The following is a 24669-nucleotide window of genomic DNA, read 5'->3' on the forward strand; positions in this document are numbered from 1 at the left end:
TGAGGGCTGTTAACTTTGGCAAATGGCAGCTAGCTCTAGGGTTCTTTGTCCAACCGCCCCCTTATTTTGGTAACCTTGGATGACATAGCAATAGTTCTTACAATAGGATTGGTCCTATGTTGTCAAAACTATCTGATTTAAATTTAATAGGTTTTTGGTATCTAAGTGCATGGTTCAAATTGATTGGCTAAATTCATAAACGTGTTGCCTTGGTGGAAACTGCTGCTTGGCCTGCTAACTCTCTGGCCTTTTGATACAAATGTTTCATTTTGGGTGCTGCCTGTGTACTTGCAAACTTTTGTGTTACTGCTCACTGACATCTATTTTAAATCTCTAAGCACAAAAAAAGCACGTGGCCTTTTAAAGGGACCACAGAATGCTTCCCCTCGCCTAGCATTTGACAAACACCAAATTCTAATTTCGCGCTTCCCAATCCACAAGTAGTCTACCTAACTTCACAACACCATCCATCCGTGTAGGTATCTAATGCACGTGTGGTTTGGCACTTTCTACACGGTGGGTAAATAAAGCCCATGTGGGCACTTCTGATTTGCCACCGAGAGAGTGGGAGGAACTCCTGGTGGCAACTTTCCTCAAAATTGACTGGAAGCACGAATGTACTGGTGGACTTCTACACCAGCCGATAGCACTGAATTAACAGTGCTACCACCTTTGAACAAACCACCTTCTAATATACCAATATTAGAATAATGACATTTGGAGAATTCCCCATTTGTGAGTAGACTTTATCCCCTTGGCAGGTACGTCAGGAATATGGCATGTTACTTTTGAAATAACGGGTCAGCCATTTTGAACTGGGGTGAGGAGAGCAACTCCTTCATTCAAAACATTGTGAATCTATTGGATTCTCAAACCTAGTTATTCAGTTGTTGAATATATTCACGACAGATGAGCAGATTAGTGGAATGAAGGTGTGTAGGATAAGGCACGATGGCACAGCCATGAATTTATTAAATGGTGGACCAAAATATTATATCTCTGATACTTCTGTCTCAGTTTTTTTCTTTTCCAGAGTTATGCCCTTATTTATCTGGCATTTATGATGCAGTTAAAAAAAACCATTTGTGCTGCCAAACAAAAATTTGGTATCAAGCCACATAAGATTTCAGGACGCATGTCCAAAAGCTTAGCCAAAGCACAGAAAGGTTTTAAACAGCAACTTTAAAGACAAAAGGAAGGAAGAAATGCAGATAAGCTTGGGAAGAAAATGTGAGAACTTGGCACAGCTGCCATTGTGATTGGATTACATTTGGGCGTATCAGATCAGGTGTCCAGAATTTGGAGACTGCAGATATGTTTGTAGTGGGGAGCTGAAGGAAATTACAGAAAAACAGAGGGTAGAGGCGACATGGAGATTTGGGGGGGAAAAAGAAGCTGAGAATTTTAACATTGAAGCATTGTTTAACGAGGTGCTAGTGCAGGTCTTTGAACAGAGTGGCTATAGGCGAATGAAATTTGGTGTGACTAAGAGCATAGGCATGAGAGGCTTGGGCAATCTCACATTAACAGGAGGCAAAAATTGGTTGGCTGGTCTAGGAATGTACTACACCTGCTCACGTTCCAAGAAAGTAGGTATCAGAATGTTCAAGGATTTTGGAAAGGAAAGAGAGGTTAGAGCTGGGGATAATATTTAGCAAAGACAGAAGGTGTATCGCTATAAAAAGAGACATTCCTTTCAAACTTCTCAGTGTGTACTCATCAGGACAGATTTACAAGAACGCTGAAACCCAAAGGAAACAATATTTGATACTGCATGAGAAGAAGGCACTTGTTTGATATAGCAAGTAGGCTCTGATTGGATGGAATGGTGACATGGAGAATACACCAACGAACAGTTAACTTCTCATCATTGGTTGAATTCAAACCAGACAAGTTAACCTTGAAGGCATTAACACAGAGGAAGCATGAGGCTGTCCCCCTTTTTCAGTGAAAAAGGGTGCATTGTGTTGATATATTCCTTCTGTTTGCCAAGGATAATGTGCTGCCCTGTGATATGCACCTGTGAGTAAAGCTACAAACCTGACTGATCAAGTTAAATTCAGAGATAGTAGGAACTGCAGAAGCTGGAGAATCTGTGATAACAAGGTGTAGAGCTGGATGAACACAGCAGGCCAAGCAGCTGAAGAAGGGTCTCGGCCCGAAACGTCAACCTTGCTGCTCCTCTGCTGTGTTCATCCAGCTCTGCACCTTGTTATCTCTGAGCAAGTTAAATTGTTATCCTTAATGCAACTCGTGGTACAGTTAGGATTGTTTTGCACCTTAGGCTTAATTACGAAATCGCATCAATTCTGGAGACTCAATTTTGAGTTTTACAAGGACAGGCTGGTTGAGTGTGGTCACTACTCTGCTTGTTGTTACCAATGGATGATCCCAAGCGGTTTCAGCAGAATGAAAGAGTTCGTGTTCTAGAGGGTTTGATTGCAATGTCAGCAAGCCACAGAATTGTGATAGCTTAGAAGGAGGTCGTTAGCGCAGAGTGTCTGTTTTGGCTGTCTGAACATTTTGACTTAGTGCCTATTGCCTATTCTTTCCGTCCAACCCTGCCCATTTCCTTTTAAATAATTATCTCATACCCTTGTGGAATGTCTTAATTGAATCTTCCTCCACTGCACTTACAATACATCCCAGGCCCTAAATATCAATGTGAATTTTTTTTTCTTATTAACTTTGTTTCTTTTATGCTTCACTTTAAGTCTGTATCACCTTGTTGTACAGTCATAGAGTCATACAGCACAGAAACAGACCCTGAGGTCCAACCTAACCATGCTGACCATAATCCCAAACTAAATGCACCTCACCTGTCCGGTCCTGGCCCGTATCCCTCCAAACCTTGCTTGTTCATGTGCCTTTCCAATTGTCTTATAAACGTTGTAATTGTTCCTGCATCCTCCACTTCCTCTGCATGTTCATTTCACACGCGAACCACTCACTGTGTAAAAAAAAATTGTCCCTCATTATCTTCTTTGAAATCTTTCTCCTTTCAGCTTAAAAATAAGCCCCCTTGTTTTGAAATCCCCAACCCGAGAGAAAAACATCTACTTTTCATCTTATCTACATCCCTCATGATTTTATAAACCTCAGTAAGGTCACCTGTCAACCACCCTGGGCGGAAAAATGTCTCAACCTATCCAGCTTCTCCTTATAACTTAAACCCTCAATTCCCAGCAGCTTTGTGGTAAATCTTTCTTGAACCCTGTCCAGTTTAATAATATCCTTTGCTATAACAGGGCGACCAGAACTGGACACAGTCATCCAGAAAAGTCCACAGCGACATCCTGTACAGCCTCCACGTGACGTCCCAACTCCTATACTCAAAGCACGAAGCAATAAATGACAAGGGTGCTACTCGCGTTCTTGACCTCCCTATCTACCTGTGGTGCAAACTTCCAAGGTTGATGTACCTGAATCCTTAACTCTCTTTATCCTACAACACTATCTGAGGCCCTACTTTTAATTGAGTAAGTCCGTCCCTGGTTTGTTTTACCAAAAGGCAATACGTAATATATAATTCTTGATCCTTTTATCATCAGGAACAGTCTCTCCCAATCCATACTGCCCATTCTGCTCATATGTCTATCAGATCTTGCCTTAGTCAGTTCTCCAAGGAGAACATTCTCAACTTCTCCAATTGTAATTGAAGTTTCTCATTGCTGTAAACCACTTCTGCATTGTCTTCAATGTATTTACATCCTGCCTGTAACATAGAACTGTAGACAATGCTGCAGCTGAAATCTTATGTAAGTTCTTCATAACTTGGCTTGCTGTTTTTGTATTCTACGTTGTATTAACCCTAGAATGCTCAATGCTTTGTTAAAGCCTCGCTCAACCTGTCCTGCCAGTAAGTACACTCTGGTCTCATCGCTCGTGCACGCCTAAAGAATAGTACCCCTTCCTTTATATTGTGCCCCCACTTTGTTTTGTGGCAAAATCTATCAGCTCACACTTGTTTGGTGTTATGTAAGAATGTGTTGTTTTGTGACCATTGATCTGCTGTGGAGATGGGTTTTGAAAGGGGAGTTGATATGCTGTACGCATGTGTTTTAATGAGAAGAATAAGATTAAATTGTTCAAACGACCTTTCTCATGACTGCATTTCTTCTGATTCTGCTGCGATTTAAAATAACTTGAGTCATGACAATATTTCTGAGGCCTTGTGACAATATTGGTGCTTATTTTATGCTTTGTGTCATTTTACAGGTATACTGGAGAATGATCAACTGAGACAACCAGAGCAAAGTCCACGCGCCCCCCGACCCTCGCCTTGGAATTAATGCCATCGCTTTGAACTAGAACTGAGAATGTGGTTCCTGTTGAGTCATTTTTTTGCATTGTCATTCATTTGCTGCTTGGCAGGTAAGTTGAGCGTTGGGCATGACACTGACGTGAAGGGTTTTCTGCTGCTCCCCTTGGCATGATTTCAGATGCAAAACTCTTCAAGGTCAGCACTGAATTTTCGTGAAAAGTTAATCTTTGCACCTACAGCTTCCATGGACAGCTGCGTTCTTGAAGCCTGAGTTCGGATGAATGTGTGGTTTTCGATGCTGATGGGCTAAATAATGATGAATTGAATAATGGAAGAATTAGGATTGCTATTAAAACATGGTCTCCTTTTGTCTCTCTGTTTGAACTGTTGAATGTCCCGTCCCCCTGAATTCCTGTGTATTTCATACCATTTTACATTAAAAACTCTTTTACATGAGCTCAATGGAATATGGGTGAACATAATCCTTCCACAAAGCCTGTTAGATTCATGTCTTGATATCCGACTGACAACTTGGACATCTGTCTTGCTTACTGTTACATCTTGGGGTCTTCCAGGTTCTTGCATGAGGCAATGGGCCGTCATAATGTGAAAAATAGCCTGATTCCCTGATGGCCTGCAGCATCTTTTATTTTCGTTATAAAAATCACTGCAAAGCAGAAAGATGGTAATTTATTTCTTCCTGGTGTTGTGCGCTAGTACTGAGTACACATGAATTATGGATACCAAGATGCATCCAGCTTTGCAAAGCTGTAATGTTCCATTTGATGGGAGCCAAAAGCAGGCAGCTCATCAGCGTCACCAGCTGACGCTTTGAATGTTCTGCAAATCTGTTACTTCATTCCCAGCTGTCACTTTGAGGCCGGCATCAAGTTACTGAATTGTGAAGATGTTTAGGAAAACAATTGCTTTGGGAATCATGCCTGAACGTCAAGCTTTTTCTTCACAAACTAACTTGAGAGAAAGGTAATTCTTCCTGGCATTCAAGGCAGATAAAGATCATAAAGTGAATTTAAGTTATAGTAAAGGTGGATGCCTGGACACTATGAAAGTGAACAAAAAAAAGCAATGAAGCATTACTGCATCAGTGCAAAAAATGTAAAATATTGGATGGACAGTGTAAAATTGGTTATATAAAGTGCCTGCTGAATGATCTGTTGGGCGCTGCTGAACATGATCAATATTTTCCCATTGACTCAAGTACAGGTACCGAACTCTCGAAAATCTTTAAACAGCTGGAAGCATTTGTTGTAAAAGTACGTGTTATAGTGATGGTAAGTGGGACGTAGATTGAGTGAAAAACAAAGGCTTTTTTTTAGTGCTGAGACCAGTAATAATGATAAATTTGGCAGATTTGACTAAATGAGTAATGCCATTTGCTGCGATAACAGACAATGTACTTCGGGGAGGTGGTTGGAAACTCAACATATGTAGAACACAGTAAAGTTTTCATGCTTGCGTCTTGATTTTTACAATGTAACCTGACTGCTGCTTGTTATACTGCCATCCCCAATACTGTCTGGAATAAACAACTCACTGCTGGTCTTAGAGGGGTTCTCCATGGAGCCTGGATTATCTAGCCCTTAGATCCATTAAGCTAAGAGAAGTCTCAGTACAGATTTGTGTGCATCTGACTATGTTCCTTGTTATCCACTGTTGAACGTCTCCTAGTTGTGATCACTGAAATAATTTCGAAGCTTTTTAGCCCCATAATGGAACAATGTACTTTGACTTGATAGACTGTGTTCTTCTAAACTTGGTTATCCTTAGTAAATTCTTGTGGAGATGTGAAGACAACTGAAGCCATTTTCTGAGTGTTTGGTTGGAATAGAACGAAGTCTGTGACACATTAAAGATGATTGAGGGGCAGAGTAGGTGTGGATGAGTAGGGTGAAAGTCGCAATTATTCCGGAAGTTGTGTTATCAGAAATTCATCTTAGATGATAATGATATATATAAGATTAAAGTCGCATGTTACAAGACAAAATCTAAAGTAACAAGAATGAGAAGTTACTGAGCAAGATCTATTTATGAACAATGGATGCATTTAAGAATACAGCACCAATTCTTCTAGATCTTTAGCATCAGTTAATATGTATTTGTTGCTTTATCAATCTGAAAGTTAAATATACCTGCCGTTATGGCTTGCATTGTTTACCCTTGGTGGTTTCTGGGATTTTTTTTTGCTAGCATGTATCTGTGCGCTGACAATGGTCTTTGTTTTAGCACACTACCAAGTCCTCACCGCTCTAATGGAAAGTTATCCTCTATTGCCTGCTCAGTTGAGTGATAATGTGAATTCTAGAATTCTTAGTGCACCACGTGGCCACAAGATGATTAGTCAGTAGATTTATTCTGTGGTCAAGTTGAATCTTATTCTGATTTTTAATGCTGTAAACATTGAAGGCATTGTCAGCGCAAACTTAGGGTCACCCACGGCAAACTGGTACTGACAATTAAGTAAGGCAGTAGCTTAAATTGTAACCTCGGTAACACCTGAATTCAAGCTATTGCTTAAATGATATTTGTTTGTTACCCTGTTGTACTCTGTTGCTGAGTTTTTTTTTCTTAGATTAGATTCCCTACATTGTGGAAACAGGCCCTTCGGCCCAACAAGTCCACACCGCCCCTTGAAGCATCCCACCCAGACCCATCCCCCTATAATCCACTCACCCCTGAACACTACAGGCAATTTAGAGTGGCCAATCCACCTAACCTGCACATCTTTGGACTGTGGGAGGAAACCGGAGCACCCGGGAGGAAACCCACGCAAATACGGGGAGAATGTGCAAACTCCACACAGACAGTCGCCCGAGGCTGGAATCCAACCCGGGTCCCTGGTGCTGTGAGGCCGCAGTACTAACCACTGAGCCACTGTGCCGCCCCAAGTTGTGAAACTAAGTGCAGATCCATCATTCTGATTAAAAATGTGTCCACCTTTTTGTTGGCAGAGTTTGCTGACTGCATTATTGAGAAACAGTGTAATTATTCCCAAAAATATATGGGCTCGATATGACTTTGTATTAATTGGAACTGAATTCATGCATCTCGTAATGTGTCCTCCCAGTGTGACTTTTAGTGGTGTTTTAGGTTTTAACATGTTTTGCCTGCATGGTTTCTTGGAGTGTGAGCTCATAACAGCACAGTCAAGGTGGCAGTGCATCTGAAACCTTAGTTATCAGTGCAACAAACAACACATCTCCTCACCTGAAGGGACTTGGAAATGAAGGAGAATGATTAAGAAAGAGGGTGAATTAGAAATCAAATGCAGAAACACAAGGATTGAAAGAATGATTGATTAGAGAAGGGGAAAAGTAAGACAAAAAAGTTGATTTAAATGTTGGATCTGATTGTTTATAAAATTTCAAAGACTGAGTCTCAAACTGCAAGAGTGACAGTTTTATTCACATTCTGGGCAGAAGAGGCTGGTTGGAAGTCACTAAATGATTATTACACCATTAGGGGCTACTTTCCCACCTTTGAATGGAGTATTAATGCAAGATGTGCCAGGAATAAATTTTGTATTCGTTGAGGAGTTATATTGGATATTGTTGGCAGATGTGGTTAAATCACTGAACCAGCTGACAGTTGTAAATGTCAACATTCAGGCTGAAACTCTAAACTCCCAACTCCATGGTTATGACGTGTGTAGTTACCTGCGAACCTTATTTAAGAAGAGTCAATCTTCATTTGCCAGATGATAAAATTAGGTCATTAAAAGTTATCAAAATGATTATTTTAGTTTGATACAGAGAGAATAGGAACTGCCGATGCTGGATAATCTGAGATAACACAGTGTGAAGCTGGATGAACACAGCAGGCCAAGCAGCAGGAAAGTTTGACGTTTCGGGTCGGGACCCTTCTTCAGAAAATGCACCCTGCTTCACGCCATGTTATGTGAGTTTGATAATTGTGAAAAGCTTTACCACCTAAGAAATGGTGTTAATTTATGTGAGGCGTAAGATAGTTTGGTGCCTTGGTTTCATTACATTCTGTAATAATGCAGTAATAACTTACTGTTATGAAAGCATGTTGTGCATATGGTAAAGGAAAGTCCAGTTGCCATCGTGTGAACCATGTCCTTTATATTTGGAGTGAGACACATTGGTTTATGATCCGTTTCATCAAAACTCAGCAGTCTGATTCAGAATATTTTTAGTTTTCCTATCATCCTCTAGGGAAGCCTATTGAAGCCTTGTAAAGCAGGGTGCGTTAGCACAGTTTTGCACTTTCCACTTGACTTGTTTGTACCAAAAGATGTAAGGTATAGGAGTGATTTGTCAAGGTAATGTTCTTATTCGCATTATATATCACTATCTTTTGTAGCTGTCTCTTGCTATCGACCAAATAATGAGCGAAAGTTATGCTTTTGGAATAATTTCTTTTTTCTTTACTTATTTTTAGCTTTCTTCATTTCTTTATTTTTTTGCCTTTATATTCTATGTTTTGGCTTATTTTTCTGTGTTTTAAGATGGCGCTGGAGAGTGGCGACACAATATAACACTTCACACCGTATTTAGTATCAAAATACATTTGACAATACATGAAACAAATCAAATCAGTTGAAACCAGTTACAAGCTTCTTGATTCTTGGCGCACTTTCTACCCAAAACACTTTCGTTGCTGACTACGACTTCTCTAGAAACAGTTACTTAGTGAGCTATCGATCATCTCTGTCAGGACATGAAGAGCCCCTATCCACTGTCAGCCAACACCTGCCCCCTGACAGTCTATAACACCACACAATTGCTTAGATAATACTTCACAATCTCATCCAAGATAGAATTGTTCAATTTTGTGTGACCCTTGCATGAATAACACAAATGGTTCTGCAGTATTGCATTGAAGATGATTGCGCAGCTCAGCAGAACGGAGATTTTGTTGTAGAGTTTTGACACCAGGGAAATGTGCATACGGATTGTTACTGGGGCTTCTAATCAAATGATAATTGTTTGAGGAAAGGAGAGAATTCATTGTTGATACCGATGACCTGTTTCTCTCTGATGTCTGTAAGAGAATCATGACGTAATATCTCACAAGAATCAAGCATCTTCTGTAAGCTGTGAAATAGAGACTAAAGCTTTGTGGTATTTCTTTTGTCTGTGAGAAGCTAACAGGTGCTTGTGCCTGTTTACTGCTCCTAGAATCGACAACGTATGGTTTACAGGATTTAGTGAATGTGCTGCAGCATCGTTCTGTGGGTGAATAATTCTTTTTGTTCATATGGTAGAAAGTGCTTCACGTCCATGTGGTTCAACCATTAATTTCAGTCCCATAGCTACACTCATGATCAAAAGCGGTGTTGTTTTGTGGGCCACAGACATGTGGGCCTTGCCCATATGGTCTATCTACCCAGGTCTGCCAAGAAGTGCCAGTGGCTGTCAATCTGTGGTTGTTGGTAGGACGTCAGCAGGCAAGGTTTCAATCCATTATTTCAGTTTTGCATGGAGCAGACCTCGATATAGGATGAAGATCTGTGGTGATCTGAATGAGCGTTATTGGACAGGCTTTGGAATGTGGCTCAGTTTGACTTCAGATACTTTCAGCAGAATAAATAACAAAGGGAGATTGAGATTCCCTGTTTGTGTGAAGGGTTTTGTGTTGTACATCCCGCACAGTGGTTAGTACTGCTGCCACACAGCGCAAGGGACAGGGGTTCGATTCCACCCTCAGGTGACCGTCTGTGTGGAGTTTGCACACTTTCCCGTGTCTGTGGGTTTCCTCCAGGTGCTCCGGTTTCCTCCCACAGTCCAAGGAGGTGCAGGTTAGCCGTGGGTCATTATCCCAGAATGTTTAGGGATGTGTAGGTTAGGCGGATTAGCCTTGGGAAATGCGGGGTTATGGGGAATTTAAAAGGGGGTTGTGGTGGGATCTGGATGGGATGCTCTTCATAAGGTGGATACAGACCGGATGGGCCGAATGGCCTCAATCTCCACTGTAGGGATTTATTGATTGTGTGAATATTGGAGACAGCTGTTGTGCTTTGTGCTCTGACGACACAGTAGGTACATGGGATTCATTGAAATGGCAGTGCTGGTGAGAAAACGAGTTAAAATAAATTCTTTGCTATGTGCCGCAAGTCCACCTTTCGCCTGAGGATGAAGAACAGTCAGCGCAAACGTAGTTGTTCTGTTTCGATTTCTTTGCCCCGCTGATCTTGCAATAGATACATCCGACACTATCATCAGCGAATCCTATCAAAATGGAGAAACATTTTCAGGGACCAACAAAGCTGTTAAATGGCTTTCACGAAATGACCATTCAACTGATTTCTTACGGAATGCAACAACAAAAAGGTTCTTGATGCGGCTGAAGCTCATTCCGCTAAATTTCCAGATTTGTGTCTTGAGTTCCTCAACTTTGAGAGCCCACAATGTTTGTGCCTCGTTATTTCCCACAGTTACTACTTTGTGTGTGAGAAAGTTTCTGATCTGAATTTGCTATTCTCACACACTGTTGCTTCTTCTGTCTCTCTCACACCGTATCCATGCACACACTCATGCACTCTTGCTTTTTCCCTAGGTCCCACCTTGTTAATCAATAGACATGTTCAAGCTGTTGTAATGAGAGTCTCTCCCATGCCCTAAAATAATGAGCCTGAATGGAGCCAGTCGTAGCCAAGTGCCAATGGGTACAGTTTGAAATCATTCTGTTTAGAATATCAAACTTGTACTCAGCAGCTTCCTGAACTGTATTGATGAGAACTGATGACAATTCTATGCCAGAAGGCTGAAGCAGATGAATTTTGGTGCTGGAATAGTTCACTGTTCGAGAACTAACATTCAAAAATGAATTATTTGTTGACTTTCCCTAATTAAGCCCAATCATTTAGCTGCCAAAAAGCTTTGCAAATGCATTGAGTGAGTAAAGAAGTTTCTGGCGTTCTGTCAACTTGCCTGTAAAGGAATTTGTGCACAAGTATCCTCACACGTCTGTAGGAATGGGTTATCATTGTTTCTTCTGCCTTAGGGCTGGACAGTATATGTGCTTTCATGTTTACTGCTCTGTAAGTATGCCCCAAAGTCTCATTTGGAGATCCAAGGCAGCTGGTGACTCTGGCACCTGGGATTTGAAAGGTACGCTCTTGATCTGATTCCACTGCCCTTCCATGAAGCTGCCGAGCAGAGGACTACAGGGAGAGTCAAACTGTTGTCAGGTTTCGAGCCAAACCGTATCTGAAGGCAAGAGAATTGGAATCCAGTGTTGCAAATTGATGCAGGATATGGATCTTCTAAAATTTTTTTAAAGAAATGGGAGCGCTGCTGTTTAGGTCAGCATTTATTGCCCATCCATACCCATACCCCTATCCTATCTCTGTAACCCTGCATTTCCCACAGCCAGTGCACCTCGTGTATATATCCTTGAGCACAGTGGACAATTTCAATACGGCCAATCCACCTGACCTGCACATCTTTGGACTGTGGGAGGAAACCGGAGCGCCCAGAGGAAACCCATGCAGACACGGGGAGAATGTGCAAACTCCACACAGACAGTTACCCAATGCTGGCTCAAACCTGGGTCCCTGGTGCTGCAAAGGAGCACTGCTAACCACTGAGCCACCGTGCCACCCTAATGGATATGTAGATGTAGGGATGTTTCTGTATTATTCTCTCAGTCAATACCATAGGAAATTCAGACAAGATATTGAATTAAAATTAACTTTGAAGCCAATACAAACAGTACCTTCTTGCTGTATGGTCACAGTCTTGTTACAGTTTGTGTCATTCAGATGTTGACTTAATGTGGGCATCAGTATTGGGTTCTGTGAGGCCTGAAACAACATGTCAGCAGTGAGTTATTTCCTCACAGGACTCGATTCCTTCAGTAGGTGATCAGAATGTCATCATTCATTGATTTTGAAAATTTCATCTGAGGGTTGTGAATCATTTCCATTTTTTAGAATAAAGTAAAAACAGCACTTCATTCTTTCGACTGGATATTGGCTTTGAACTCTACATTCATGACTTCTGTTTGACTTCTACATTGCGGCATTGCTTGTACTACTTTCCATTATTTTTAGTTGAACTCTGTCCCATGCAGTGATTTCTCACCCAGAGTTCTCATCCTTCACTATCAGTGTCTTGATCTTTGGTGCTTTAGACAAAATTGGATACCAGTGTACATTGGCAAGCATGAAAGCTGAAGTGCCATCGTAATCATTGCTTGATTGAAAAAGATCAAATGTCTTGGAATGTATGCAGTGGACAAAGGAATTTTATGAAGTTAATATCCCCCAGGTCCATTCATTATAATGAAGCCCGCAGTTCAGAGGCCATTTGGCCCAGTATTTCTATGTGAGCTCATGGTAGGATCTTTCCATTTCGCCCTACTCTCTAATTTGTTGCTTGTATCCTGATAAATCTGTCCATGTTAAGTTGCCTTTGAAAGTTATAATTGAATCTTTCATGTAGAAAATTCAACACCATAGCAACTTGCTCTTTTTTCGCATAGAAATTGACCTCTGGTCGATGGGTTCCTGCCAACATTCGCTCATTTACTCCCTCAAAACTCCTTGTTACCTCTCAATTCAATGAAATGATCATTAGCACTTGCAGAATTTGTAAGTGTATGCAGAAGGAATGTGCAGCCGCAATTTAAGAGAAAATGAACCCGTGTGCTGTGTGTTACAGAAGCCGTTTCTTATTGGAATCATCTTCTCATTAATTTTTGACAAGCTGCCAAGGCAAGAAGAATAACTTTCCTCTGGATTTCGTCACATTTTGTTCCAAGAAATGACTTGGTGAAAACCACTTTGGTTTTCAAACACTATTTGACCTGCAGTCGGTCTTCTAGATGGCTCCAACAAATTTGAATGTTCATCAAATCTTCCTTTACTGAGTGGCAGAAATGTCTGTATCAGCCAATCACCAATTTTTTTTTTTGAACTCAGACTCATTGATCCTCCACACCAACGATCTCTTCTGCTCCCTCAGTCTGCCTTTTCTCAAAATGGATTTTGAGCTTTTAAACCCAGACTTGAAGCTACTGGATAATAATCTTCTGAGTCACTTGCACTCATATCTCCTCCTCTGTGCCAGGCTGTTGTGCACAGGGATCCAGTTGCCATTTTGGTCTTGAATTTTTAATAGGAAGTAGTTTGTGTGAACTCCTTGGAAAGACAATAATGAGCTTGCAAACTAGGAATGCTTGGGTGTTCCACTTGATTTGTACAAATGTAACAGAGGACAATAGACTCAATTATTTGCTTGATGTACTGCCATAGATGAGGTCAGAGTCCCTATTACCTGGATGGATTGACAATAAATTACGGAAGATGGGTAATGAAACTGAGTTTCATAGATGTGCTTGAGCTCTAACTATAGAAAAAACCACCCAAGGCAGACCTGAAAACTCTGGAAGCTTAGAAGAAGTGTGAATTGTTTGAGTATTGGCAAAAGGTTTTTGACTGATAGTCAGAAAGTGGCACACTGGGAAAATTTAAGACTCAGTGGAAAATCTTGCCTTTCTCTATGATGGCAGATATCTTGCTGCACCAGTGGAGTTTTCACTGTAGGATGCTCCCACAAACAATGGTTTCCGTTTAGGGGTTTGAAGAACAAAGTGTTCTTGCCAAGAAAATATTTCGAAGGCTTCGTATTCTCAGGGGAGAGGGCAGCATCATGTCATGCCTCTGTTGGAATGACTTCAAATTAAACCAGGCTGTTCAGAATACTAATACTTGGTTTTGACATCGAACTCAACGTGAATGGATGAGCAAGCAGTTGCAACAGATTGGAATGACACATCACTGTCTAATAATCGAAGTTTATTTTGTTGCAGGGTTTGTAATAATTCTATTAGAAAACGTACTGAATGATGAGGTTTTGTGGTGAAGGCTCGTAATATAGTATTGTTTGGAAGCTTGGTTCCTAAAATGGGATGAAAATGGATTTTAGTTTTCAGTTTTTGGAAAGATTGACTTTCGTTTAAAGCAACACCTCATCTGAAAAGGACCACTGAATCAATCTGCTCGTTTCTGAGTGAATGTAGGTTTAAAAAAAGTCAGTCATTTCGAACAGTTTTTTTTTAAAGGCATTTTCAAGAAATAATGTGACTTCAGATAAATGAAAAGCAAGCCACATAAACAGATTATTGCTGGAATGTTTTACAGTGAGTGTACGTATGTGAGAGAGTGGTGGGGTCCCTGAAGACAGTGAGTCAGATAGAGAAATTTACTCAGAAACAAGCAGATTTATTCAAAGAGAAGAGTACCTTTTCAGCAGAAGTGTTGTTATTAACAATCGAAGCAATCCGGACTGGAGAACAAAAGTCAGAATCAAAATCTGTGGATATTTCAGAGAAAAAGGCATCCATTGAAGCTGTTGACGGAAACCATGTTACGTGGTAAGTGAGCTAAGTTAGAAGTTGGTTTAAAAGACTTGAAGTGACATTAACTGAAGGAAATGTGTATTTTGTGAATCCAAAGTATTTCTTATTCATTTGTAGGGCATGAGTGCTGCTGTCTGTCCAGCGTTTACTTGCTAATGAGAAGCCAATAAAAGTGATGCCCACTATACAATAACATCAGCAAGACGGCAGGGGTGACCCCTACCTGAGGTTTGAGTAGCTGTCCTTGGGTTAAAAGGGTTGAATCTATTTTTCAACACTTGTAATGAGATCATTTCAAAAATTGCGCACCATAGCTCGTGGTTTACTTTTGCATCATAAACTCGTATGTTCTTGTGTCAAAAGTACGTTATCAGTCTCTTGTGAAAACGTCCAATCACTGACCTCCATCATCAACAAAAAAATGCAAAGTAAGACTTGTATTCTATCAAGGCAGGCCTCACTCAGATCTAATTTGCCATGTATTACCATCAGCTGGTATCATTACACTTCCAACAAGAGAAATGAAAGTGCCTTAGAAGTTGGACTGTCCCTATCTGCGAGACTATCTTGTTGCAGTGCGAATGAAACTGGCAGCGAGAACGTGAAACAGCGGTTCGCCTGGCTGTAGGTTTATTGTCAGTGCGATGCAAGTCACAGTCACATTTACAGTTCCCGGAGGCAACTTGCTGGTAGCAAGAAGGATGGTGTGTGTGGGGTGCAGGGCAGGCGGAGAGATTGGTAATGTGTTCCAAGGTGAAGTGTTGTGGCTTGTGTCAGCTTGTTTGCAAAGAGCTGAGTCATTGACTCAAGTTATTTGCACATAGAGGTTATAACATACAATGTGCCCTCAATGTAGTGTGTGTATGGCTTCATGCTAATGCCATGAGTCCAATATGCATGAATACAAGGCATCCCTAACCAACATGACAAGGTGGCGTGCGTATGATATTTGGAACCCTCAGTCGAAGCTTAAACTACAAGCTCAGTATGATCACATTCTGTGAGCATTTTTTTTTCATCCCATTCTTGTATTTTCAGACTGCGTGAACTGCCTGGGCTTCCATTGAGGTCCCTTATCAATATTGACACATTCCCATGTATCCCTCCCAAAATAAATTAACATACTCCTCGTGTTATCATCCCAACTGATAGTACAATACTACAGGACACATTGGATTCCAGATTGTTTTGTGGTTTGATGGATCTCTTTTCTAATTTAACCTGCATATCACATAAGGCTAATAATTATGGGTTAACATTAAAACAGACTGTTATTGCACAGAAGAAATAAAGATAAAATTTGAACGACTTTGAAGCGCATGGGAGAAACAAAGGCCTGTCTACTTCCCAATGTTGTCATTGATAAGTTAATCAAAATCTCGAGAAATTCCTTCCCTGTCAGATCTGTAGGTTTGAATTAATTGCTTCTTCTCAGTTCTAGTTTTGAGAGCTGTGAGACCGTGTTCTTTGTTGCTCACACAAACAAAAGTTTAGACTTTCTCAGTCTTTTAAGAATCTGCAGAGTTCTAATCAAGCATTTCTGATCTGGAAGTTTGACAAACTTCACTTTGTCCATCACTTATGTCCTCAACTGTTCTAAACAGTTTTCCTATTCGAGGAGATGACCTTTGCTTCTGGCCTCAGTCAGAAAACATCTGAACAAAATTTAAGAAACTTAATAACCCTCGATTCTGCCACAGCTGATGCCTTTTTTGCCTTATTCCTGACATAAACCCCTCAGGATTTAGATAAACTTCCATTAATACCCGAGGAGTTCTTGCATTCACCTACACTTTCTGACATATGATGGTTTTAAGTTCATGATTCCAGAAAGACTGATTTTCATTCACTTTTAAACCCCTTTGTACAATAGACTCGCAACCATATGCCACTTATTTGAAATACAGTCCGAGAAGACCTTATATTAATAAATAAATAAAGAATACGCCTTTCATCACACTAGTATGCATGCCTTTGAAGCTATTGAGATACTTCGTGGAAAAATTTGCAAATATTAACGTACCTCAGAGGATTCTACTGCAAACTGAGACATACTTCTGGGTTCTGAACACTCTAACTTTGAAAATACAGTGCCAGACATCCAAAAGACCTGCAAGCTTTGGAAAACAAACACCTTCAGTTATATTAGATCGTGGATGAGTTTTTTAGTGAGCATTTAGTTCCACATTTTAGTGGGTAAGGGGAGCTTTGCTGTTGTGAAGGGTTTCCCTTGTCCATTTGTTCTCCAAGCTTGTGCATTCAGAGATGAAAACTAAGACGTTGACCAGTCACTTTGTGAAAATGCTAGAATGATCAAAAATGATCAATCGTGAAAAACCCTCCCCAGTTTAAGAAAGTTCAAATGAAACACAAGAGTCATAGAGTTCTCTAGCACGGAAACAGACCCATCGGTCCATGCCAATCAGATATCCTAAATTAATCTGGTCCTATTTGCCAGCATTTGGCCCATATCCCTCTAAACCCTTCCTATTCATATACCCATCCAGATGCCTTTTAAATGTTGTAACTGTACTAGCCTCCACCACTTCTTCTGGCAGCTCATTCCATACACACACTACCCTCTGCATGAACACGTTGCCCCTTAAGTCCCTCTTATATCTGTCTCCTCTCACCTTTAGCTTGTACTTCTAACTTTGAACTCCCCCACCTTGGGGGAAAAAAAACCTTGTCTCTTTACCCCATCCATGACCCTCGTGGTCTTATAAACCTCTACAAATTGACCTCTCAGCCTCTGACGCTTCAGGGAAAATAGCCCCAGCCTATTCAGGCTCTCGTTATAGCTCAAACCCTCCAACCCTGTGTTCATTCTTGTAAATCTTTTCTGCACCCAAGCAAGTTTGACAACATCTTTCTACAGGAGGGAGAACGGAATTGAACACAGTATTCCAAAAGTATTCCTACTTCTCTAGCGCCCTGGTTTGGAAAGCTCTGAGCTGATCAAATGTTCAGCAAGTTTGGAAGAATAAATTCACAAAAGCTTTTTAGACAGAACCTTGAATATACAAAACAGCTGGTACCATCTAGGAGGACAAGGGCTGCAGATGGATGGAAAGACCACAGTCTGTGAGTTCCCCATCAAGCCACTCACCATCCTGACTTGGAAATATGGCTGTGCTCCTTTATTGTTGTTGGAAGTTCCTCCCGAACAGACATTGTGAATGGACTTCCACCATGTGGACTATAGCAGTTCATGAAGGCAGCTCACTATCACCTTCTCATGGACAGTTAGGGATAGCTGATGTCCCTTGGTCCAGCCCATAACACCCATACCCTGTGAATGAATCATAAAGACTTTACCGTAAATGAGATGACTGTGTTGTATAAGATGGTAAACATGGTGGTCTTAAACAGTCAATAATTTAGGGTGGCACGGTGGCTCTGTGGTTAGCACTGCTGCCTCACAGTGCCAGGGACCTGGGTTCAATTTCACCCTCGGGCAACTGTCTGTGAGGAGTTTGCACATTCTCCCTGTGTCTGTGTGGGTTTCCTGCAGGTGCCCTGGTTCCCTTTCACAGTCCAGAGGTGTGCAGGCTAGGTGGATTGGCCATGCCATATTGCCTGTAGTGTTCAGGAACGTGTAGATTAGGGGGATGGGTCTGGGTGGGATGTTCTGAGGGTCAGTGTGGACTTGTTGGGCTGAAGGGCCTGTTTCCACACTGCAGGGATTCTATGATTTTCAAAGGCCTTGTGAAGTTTGAATATTTGGTTTGAGCTTAGTGGATATTTCTCCACAGCAGTAGGCAGATTTCTCCAATGTATCCAATAAAAACCACCACATGGGAGATGTTCCCTTCATCTTCCCCTAGTTCCTTCAGCAGTGCAGTTTTACATCAATTTTGAACACAGAGCTCTTTCTCAAACATTTGAATGCTCCATGATCACTTTTGAAGCCCAAATGTCAAAGTTTCCATGCAAATATCAACAAATTACAGATGATACTTCCACACACATGAGGAGGGGGGGAAAGGGGTGGTAATGCTGAGAATGTGAATTTGCAAAATTGTTTGTGACAGTGGTCACATGAGATGATAAAAACATTAAGTGCCAGAGATATTCAACAGGTCTGACAACATCTTTGGAGAGAGAAACAGAGCTAACGTTTTCACTTTGTTGTGACATTTTTTCCCTATTGCCGTGGATGCAAGCAGACTTGTCAAGTATTCCCAGAAGTTATCATTTGTTTTGAAGACGTTCAACTCCTGAAGTACTTTCCTGTCATTTCCACATCAAGTGAATTGTGTGACAGAGTTTGATTGCTGACAGTGTCTTCTATCAAATGAATGTCAATTGCTACTGAGGTTTTGAATCCACTTGACTCATTGAATATTTGATTAGAGTGGCTGGATGTTTGATGAGTTGCTGCTCTTTACCCGCGGTGTTTGCAGTCTGCTGAATTGAATTCTTCATTGACATCAAGCTGACATCTTGGTATTCCGTACCAGAATTCATTGGGAGGTCACCTCCTGTTCCACCCCCATTTTGTGCCAATGCAAGGCTGTTTCAGATGTTTAACCAAGGAGTCAGCTGGACAATTTTGGCTTGGGGAGAGAAAATAACTCCGATGTTTTCTGGTTTCATTGCAGATATGGAAAAGAGTTACCCAGGTTGTGTCATGGTCACCCTGGAAATTTTGTAAACATAAGCAGATTTGAAGTTTTATTACTTCAAATATTGAACTGGTGGCAGAGTGCAAATGCATCAAGCTGAGCTAACAGTGAATGCCAGCTACACTTGGACTTCTCTCATCCAAATTCCTCTGACTTCCTGATCTTTTCCATTCACTGATCTTGCAGAATTAACTATCGGTCTTTCATAAGGGTTCTTTACTCAAAAAAAACTTGAAATATTCATCGCTTTGCAGTCATTGCCCTATCCACGACACAGAATTCTGAGGTCATTCAAGAAACACCACAAGCCAGATCATTCTTCTATGGTATCATTCCCATTGATCCTGGCCTTTCCAAACCTTTTGAAAGGTTTCATCATTTGCCATATATTTACGACAAAGCAATTTGAGCAGGCTGTTTCACTTGCTTTCTTTTGATTGTGTGACACTGTCTCTAATGGGAGCCAGAGAGCAGAGGTTCCTGTCTCCAAGTTGCTGGCTCCTGGCTTCTAGTGTCTGAACTTTTCCTCTTTTATTTTTGATGCAAAGCCAATGATGGAGTAATTAATTTCTGGAAGTTTTCAATGGGCAGGAAGTACTGGAAAAATTCTAGGGCTGTAATCTCTGGAGAATTGTGAGATGCTCTCATTGAAGATTGGAGATTTGAAGGGGGTCAGTGGAGGAGACTCTGAGCTGTGGTTTCCCCTGACTGGAAAATCTAAAAGACAAGGGCACGGCCTCAGGAAGAGGGTGTGGCCATACAGGATTGAGATGAGATGACATTTCTTCACTCGAAAGATTGTGAATCTTTGGAATTCTTCACTGCCTGAGTAATGTGGATTTGGCTTCATTGATCATTTTTAAGGATAGAAGAGAACAGGTTTTTGTTATCTCACGTGATCAGGAGATGTGGAGCTCAGGCCAGATGTGGGAGTTGAATCTCATGATCAGCCATGACTGTATTGAATAGCAGAGCAGGCACAAGGGACCTCATGGTCTACCGTTACTGCTAACTCTCTGACTTTTGTGACAGACAGCATGAATTAAAATCAGTAAGACTGCACACTGGTGCTTCACTATAATGGAGTCTGTTACCACACAGAGCTCTTGACAAGGGTGTAGATCATCATAGAATCCCGATAGTGTAGGGACAGGCCCTTCGGCCCAACGAGTCCACACCGACCCTCAGAGCATCGCACCCAGACCCCTCCCCCCAATCTACACATCCCTGAACAATACAGGCAATTTAGCACGGCCAATCCACCTAGCCTGCACATCTTTGGACTGTGGGAGGAAACCGAAGCGCCCGGAGGAAACCCACGCAGACACGGGGCAAATATACAAACTCCATACAGACAGCTGCCCGAGGGTGGATTTGAACCCGGATCCCTGGCGCTGTGAGGCAGCTGTGCTAACCACTGAGCCACAGTACCACCATGATTCATAGCTACATGGGTTAAGGGTGTGCCTGTAACTGGTCCTGTTACGCAGTCTCAAGCTAAGAGGAAAATCCAGTGCCTCAGTGGAGATTAGAGCTGGAAAAAATGCAGAGAATAAGATTTACAATCAAGCAAGTAACTATGAGGAGGAGAACATCAGGCCTACAATGCTGTGAAAAAACTGGTCTGAGCTGACTTCCACTCGTCACTGGAAAATTCACCAAACCTTGCTGCTTACATCATCTACATCTAAAACCACTCAAGCACCGTAAATCACGTAAGGTCAAAGGCTGGAACTCATCATCACACTCAAGGATTGCTTCCATCATGAACTTGTACTGCATGTTGCCAAATATTTCAGATAGACTAAACTACTGAAAAAAAGAATCTTTTGCCTCACAGCTCCTGTGAACCCCAACCCTACCCCAAACCCCTAGAGAGCTGAGTAACATAGGATGAAACCATTGAATGCACTTACATGCTGAGAAACATTACTTCAAAAGTTCCTTCTTTTGACAAGGCATTTTGATTTTCAAATGTGATCAGAGATAATGGGAACTGCAGATGCTGGAGAATCCAAGATAACAAAGTGTGGAGCTGGATGAACAGAGCAGGCCAAGCAGCATCTTAGGAGCACAAAAGCTGACGTTTCGGGCCTAGACCCTTCATCAGAAGAAGGGGCTAGGACCGAAAAATCAGCTTTTGTGCATCTAAGATGTTGCTTGGCCTGTTGTGTTCATCCAGCCCCTCACTTTGTTATCTTGATTTTCAAATGTGACTGTTAAGGATGAACTGATCGATAGAATAACAAATATTCACGTAGCTGACATGACAACTTCCCTGAAGGAACTCAGACTGGCCTCTATCTCTTAGCATTATTCATTGACAACAATATCAGGGAGGTTGGACTCATTAATTGTTAGCCTCTTGTTTGCCTGTAAGGACTGTGTGTGACTGGCAGGTTCTTCCATCATGCGTGCAGGTGAACACCTAGTTGCTGCTGGGCGCAATTGGACTGATGTCCACCCCCGGTGTTGCATCTTCACGCATCGCGATTGGGGGTTTGCCGTTTCTACAACTAGTGGCTGAAATGGCGCACACACACACGCACAGACACACACACACACACACACACACACACACACACACACACACACACACACGGGTATCTGCAGATGAGGCTGTGCTGACCCGAAGCGATAACGAATTGGAGGCAGGCTCTGACTGATACGTTTGCGATACAAATTGCCGTGTCATGGAGGATGTTCTAACATGAGAGAGCTGTGGGATATGATGGAATACCCAATCTAACCAGGCTGGATGTGATCAATATCACAGCACAGCGTACTATCAACATGCAAGAAGATACCAATGATAGAGGATGAAACACTGGCCCATGTAGCAGATCCAAACCTCTTCAAGACTTTCAGCAAGTTGATGAAAGTGGTACCACTAAGATGAGAATCGCTGAGGTGGTTGAAGTCAGTGAGGAATTAATTGCTGCAACTATGACTTACCTTCAGAACACCCATCACCCAATAAAGGCAAGGGATAATTGTAAGCATTTTAAAGTGACTGATCTCTTCAACATCCATTCGGTTTCTAACTGTGCATTTATATTTGTGATTCTATCACCGAAAGCAGTAAAAATTCATTTATTTGAATTGATTGTCTTCATTTTGCTCGATGTTGTATTTCGGCTGTTGGCTTGGTAATTTTGAAAGGATCTCATTATATTATTGGCTCAACAAGTCATGTGATGTGGACCCATCGGAACAGGAGACTGTTCATCCATTGAACTTGATTTTGGCTGAGCTGTACCCCAGCTCTGTTTACGCACCTCCACTGCCTTGATATCATCTGCCTTGCCACCTTCGCTCAACTCAAATGTACTAATGTCATTTTTGTAAGCTCTAATTGCCTGAAAACGCACAGCCTTCTGCAGAGGGAATTCAAGCTTTCTGTTAATGCTTTCTTTGAAGATGCTCTGAAGATTGTCCCTCACCAAAAGTTGGGATTTTACTTGGACCACCTAGCCTTGGCAGATACTCAGTGATAATGGCTGTTTGCCTCTGTGAATTACATCCTTACAGTAACAACAGAGTGTTGGTTTGCAATTGACTGTCTTCTGAAAAGAATGTTATGCCATCGATTTTTCTTTTGGTGTCACATTATTATCCCAAAGTGTCGACGTGTTGTGATATCCAAACATAAAATATTGACTCCCCGTGCAGCTTGTAAGTCGGGAATAATGGTTACGTGGGAGTGATTACAAGGCGGTGATATGATCAAGGATTTCACTGACACCATAAACCTCCAGAGAAAAACTTGAGATAATGGGAACTGCAGATGCTGGAGAATCCAAGATAACAAAATGTGGAGCTGGATGACACAGCAGGCCGAGCAGCATCTTAGGAGCACAAAAGCTGACGTTTCGGTCTGAGACCCTTCATCAGAGGAACTTGAGCTGCTCTTAACCATGCTGTCAACTGTAAAATGAGATGGATGGCTTTGATGTATATATTAGATAAAAGCCCAATGTATTTCCTGTATTTTCAAGAGATCTTGTTACAGCCATTACTGACCAGTGCACTGTGTGCAGTCACTGTGTTACAATTTGTGAATTGGTAGCTCAGCGTGTAGGGCTGACAACGGGTATTGACCCAGAAACACCTAGAAGTAGACTAACTTGCTGGGTGTTGAAGCAGTGAGTTAGTTTTAAAGCCTGTCAGCTTGCAAAATAACATGATTGAGCAAAATAAAGGAACTGACTTTGTTTAATTGCTGAATGTAGTCGTACTTTTAACCCCAAAAACATGGTAGTGGCAGGCATACCTCAGGACCTAATTCCCAGCGTGACTGAGAGGGGAGGACACAAGCTCAAATTGAGACTTGTACACACTACCTTGCTTTCAAAAGGATGAAATCCAATTCTGTGTTTCTGTTCAGGATGAAGGGCGAATGATTTATGTTTGTTGGATATTCTGGTTCTCATTAAACTTAAGTTGAGATCCTCCCAACATTTCCAGTGAAAAACAGTCAAGAAGACCTGTTGCCCCCAAACTGAGTGTGCGTCTTGAGGGTTTGTTCTGATCACCAAAGAGCCTGGTCTAATGAGCCATGGCTGTTTGCAAATTGAGAAGGAAGCTAATGATTTGAAGATGGATGCAATGCCTATGTACTGAAGTTGCATTCTATATTGGAAGAGTGAACTTACACATTCAAATATTACAGGGAAAAGTTAGTACTATCTGTGTGTGAGCTGACTTAGCAAGCTCTTTCCCCCTGTGTTATGGAAAAGATGTGCAGTGTTCTTTCTGACATTTGGCTGACAGTATCCAGTGGCAAATATATTGCATCAGGTCGTGCAGTATTTACAGGTGCACAGTGTTTATTTATATTGACTCAGAGTGAATTGCTGCAAAACAGTTCCAGAGAGTTAGATTCTGATACTCTACATCACACTAACTTAATTTTAGACTGTGCCAGATGTGGAAACGCAGCGATAACCTGGTCGGAGACACTGCTGCGAACAAATGAGGCAAATTTTTCATCCGTGTCCAAACTTGGGGTATAATGAGGTCAACATGGATCCATGCAAAAAATAGTGTTAAGACAGGACAGTAGGATGCTGAATTCATGTTAGATTGATTGGCATGGACTTACATTTTCATTGGAGATTCTCAGAGGGGCCTCAGACGGAAAGGCAGGATTGTAAATTTGCCTGATAAAGACACTGTGATGCAATCTTTGCATTAGAACCTGATGTGAAAATTCACACACTCAGTGATGGCAAGAGCTCAATGTGTTTGTATATGTGAAGGGTGGCCAGAATGTGCTCTGGGAATGGATGCGATTAAAAATTGAACTGGCTGTTGAGGAAGTTTGAGAAATTTTTATGAGACATAACTAGCACTGAACTGCATCATTACATGAAGTGCTTGTTATTACTGGCGATCAAAATGATGAAAAGCTCCACTGGCTGCTGTTCT

The 24669-nt window shown here is 41.5% G+C and overlaps 1 protein-coding gene across 11 annotated transcripts in view; it reads left to right on the forward strand.

Moving 5' to 3' along the window:
- cntn1b (contactin 1b) overlaps nucleotides 1-24669 on the forward strand; it is a 721932-nt gene that overhangs the window by 267669 nt on the left and 429594 nt on the right. For all 11 annotated transcript variants that reach the window (XM_059652304.1, XM_059652313.1, XM_059652305.1 and 8 more), the window contains one exon: nucleotides 4219-4374. In XM_059652304.1, the coding sequence (XP_059508287.1) occupies nucleotides 4320-4374 (55 nt within the window). In that variant the 5' untranslated portion in view covers nucleotides 4219-4319. The remainder of the gene's footprint in view (nucleotides 1-4218; nucleotides 4375-24669) is intronic.

This window comes from Stegostoma tigrinum, chromosome 18 (assembly GCF_030684315.1).
Source record: "Stegostoma tigrinum isolate sSteTig4 chromosome 18, sSteTig4.hap1, whole genome shotgun sequence".
NCBI classification, from domain to species: domain Eukaryota; kingdom Metazoa; phylum Chordata; class Chondrichthyes; order Orectolobiformes; family Stegostomatidae; genus Stegostoma; species Stegostoma tigrinum.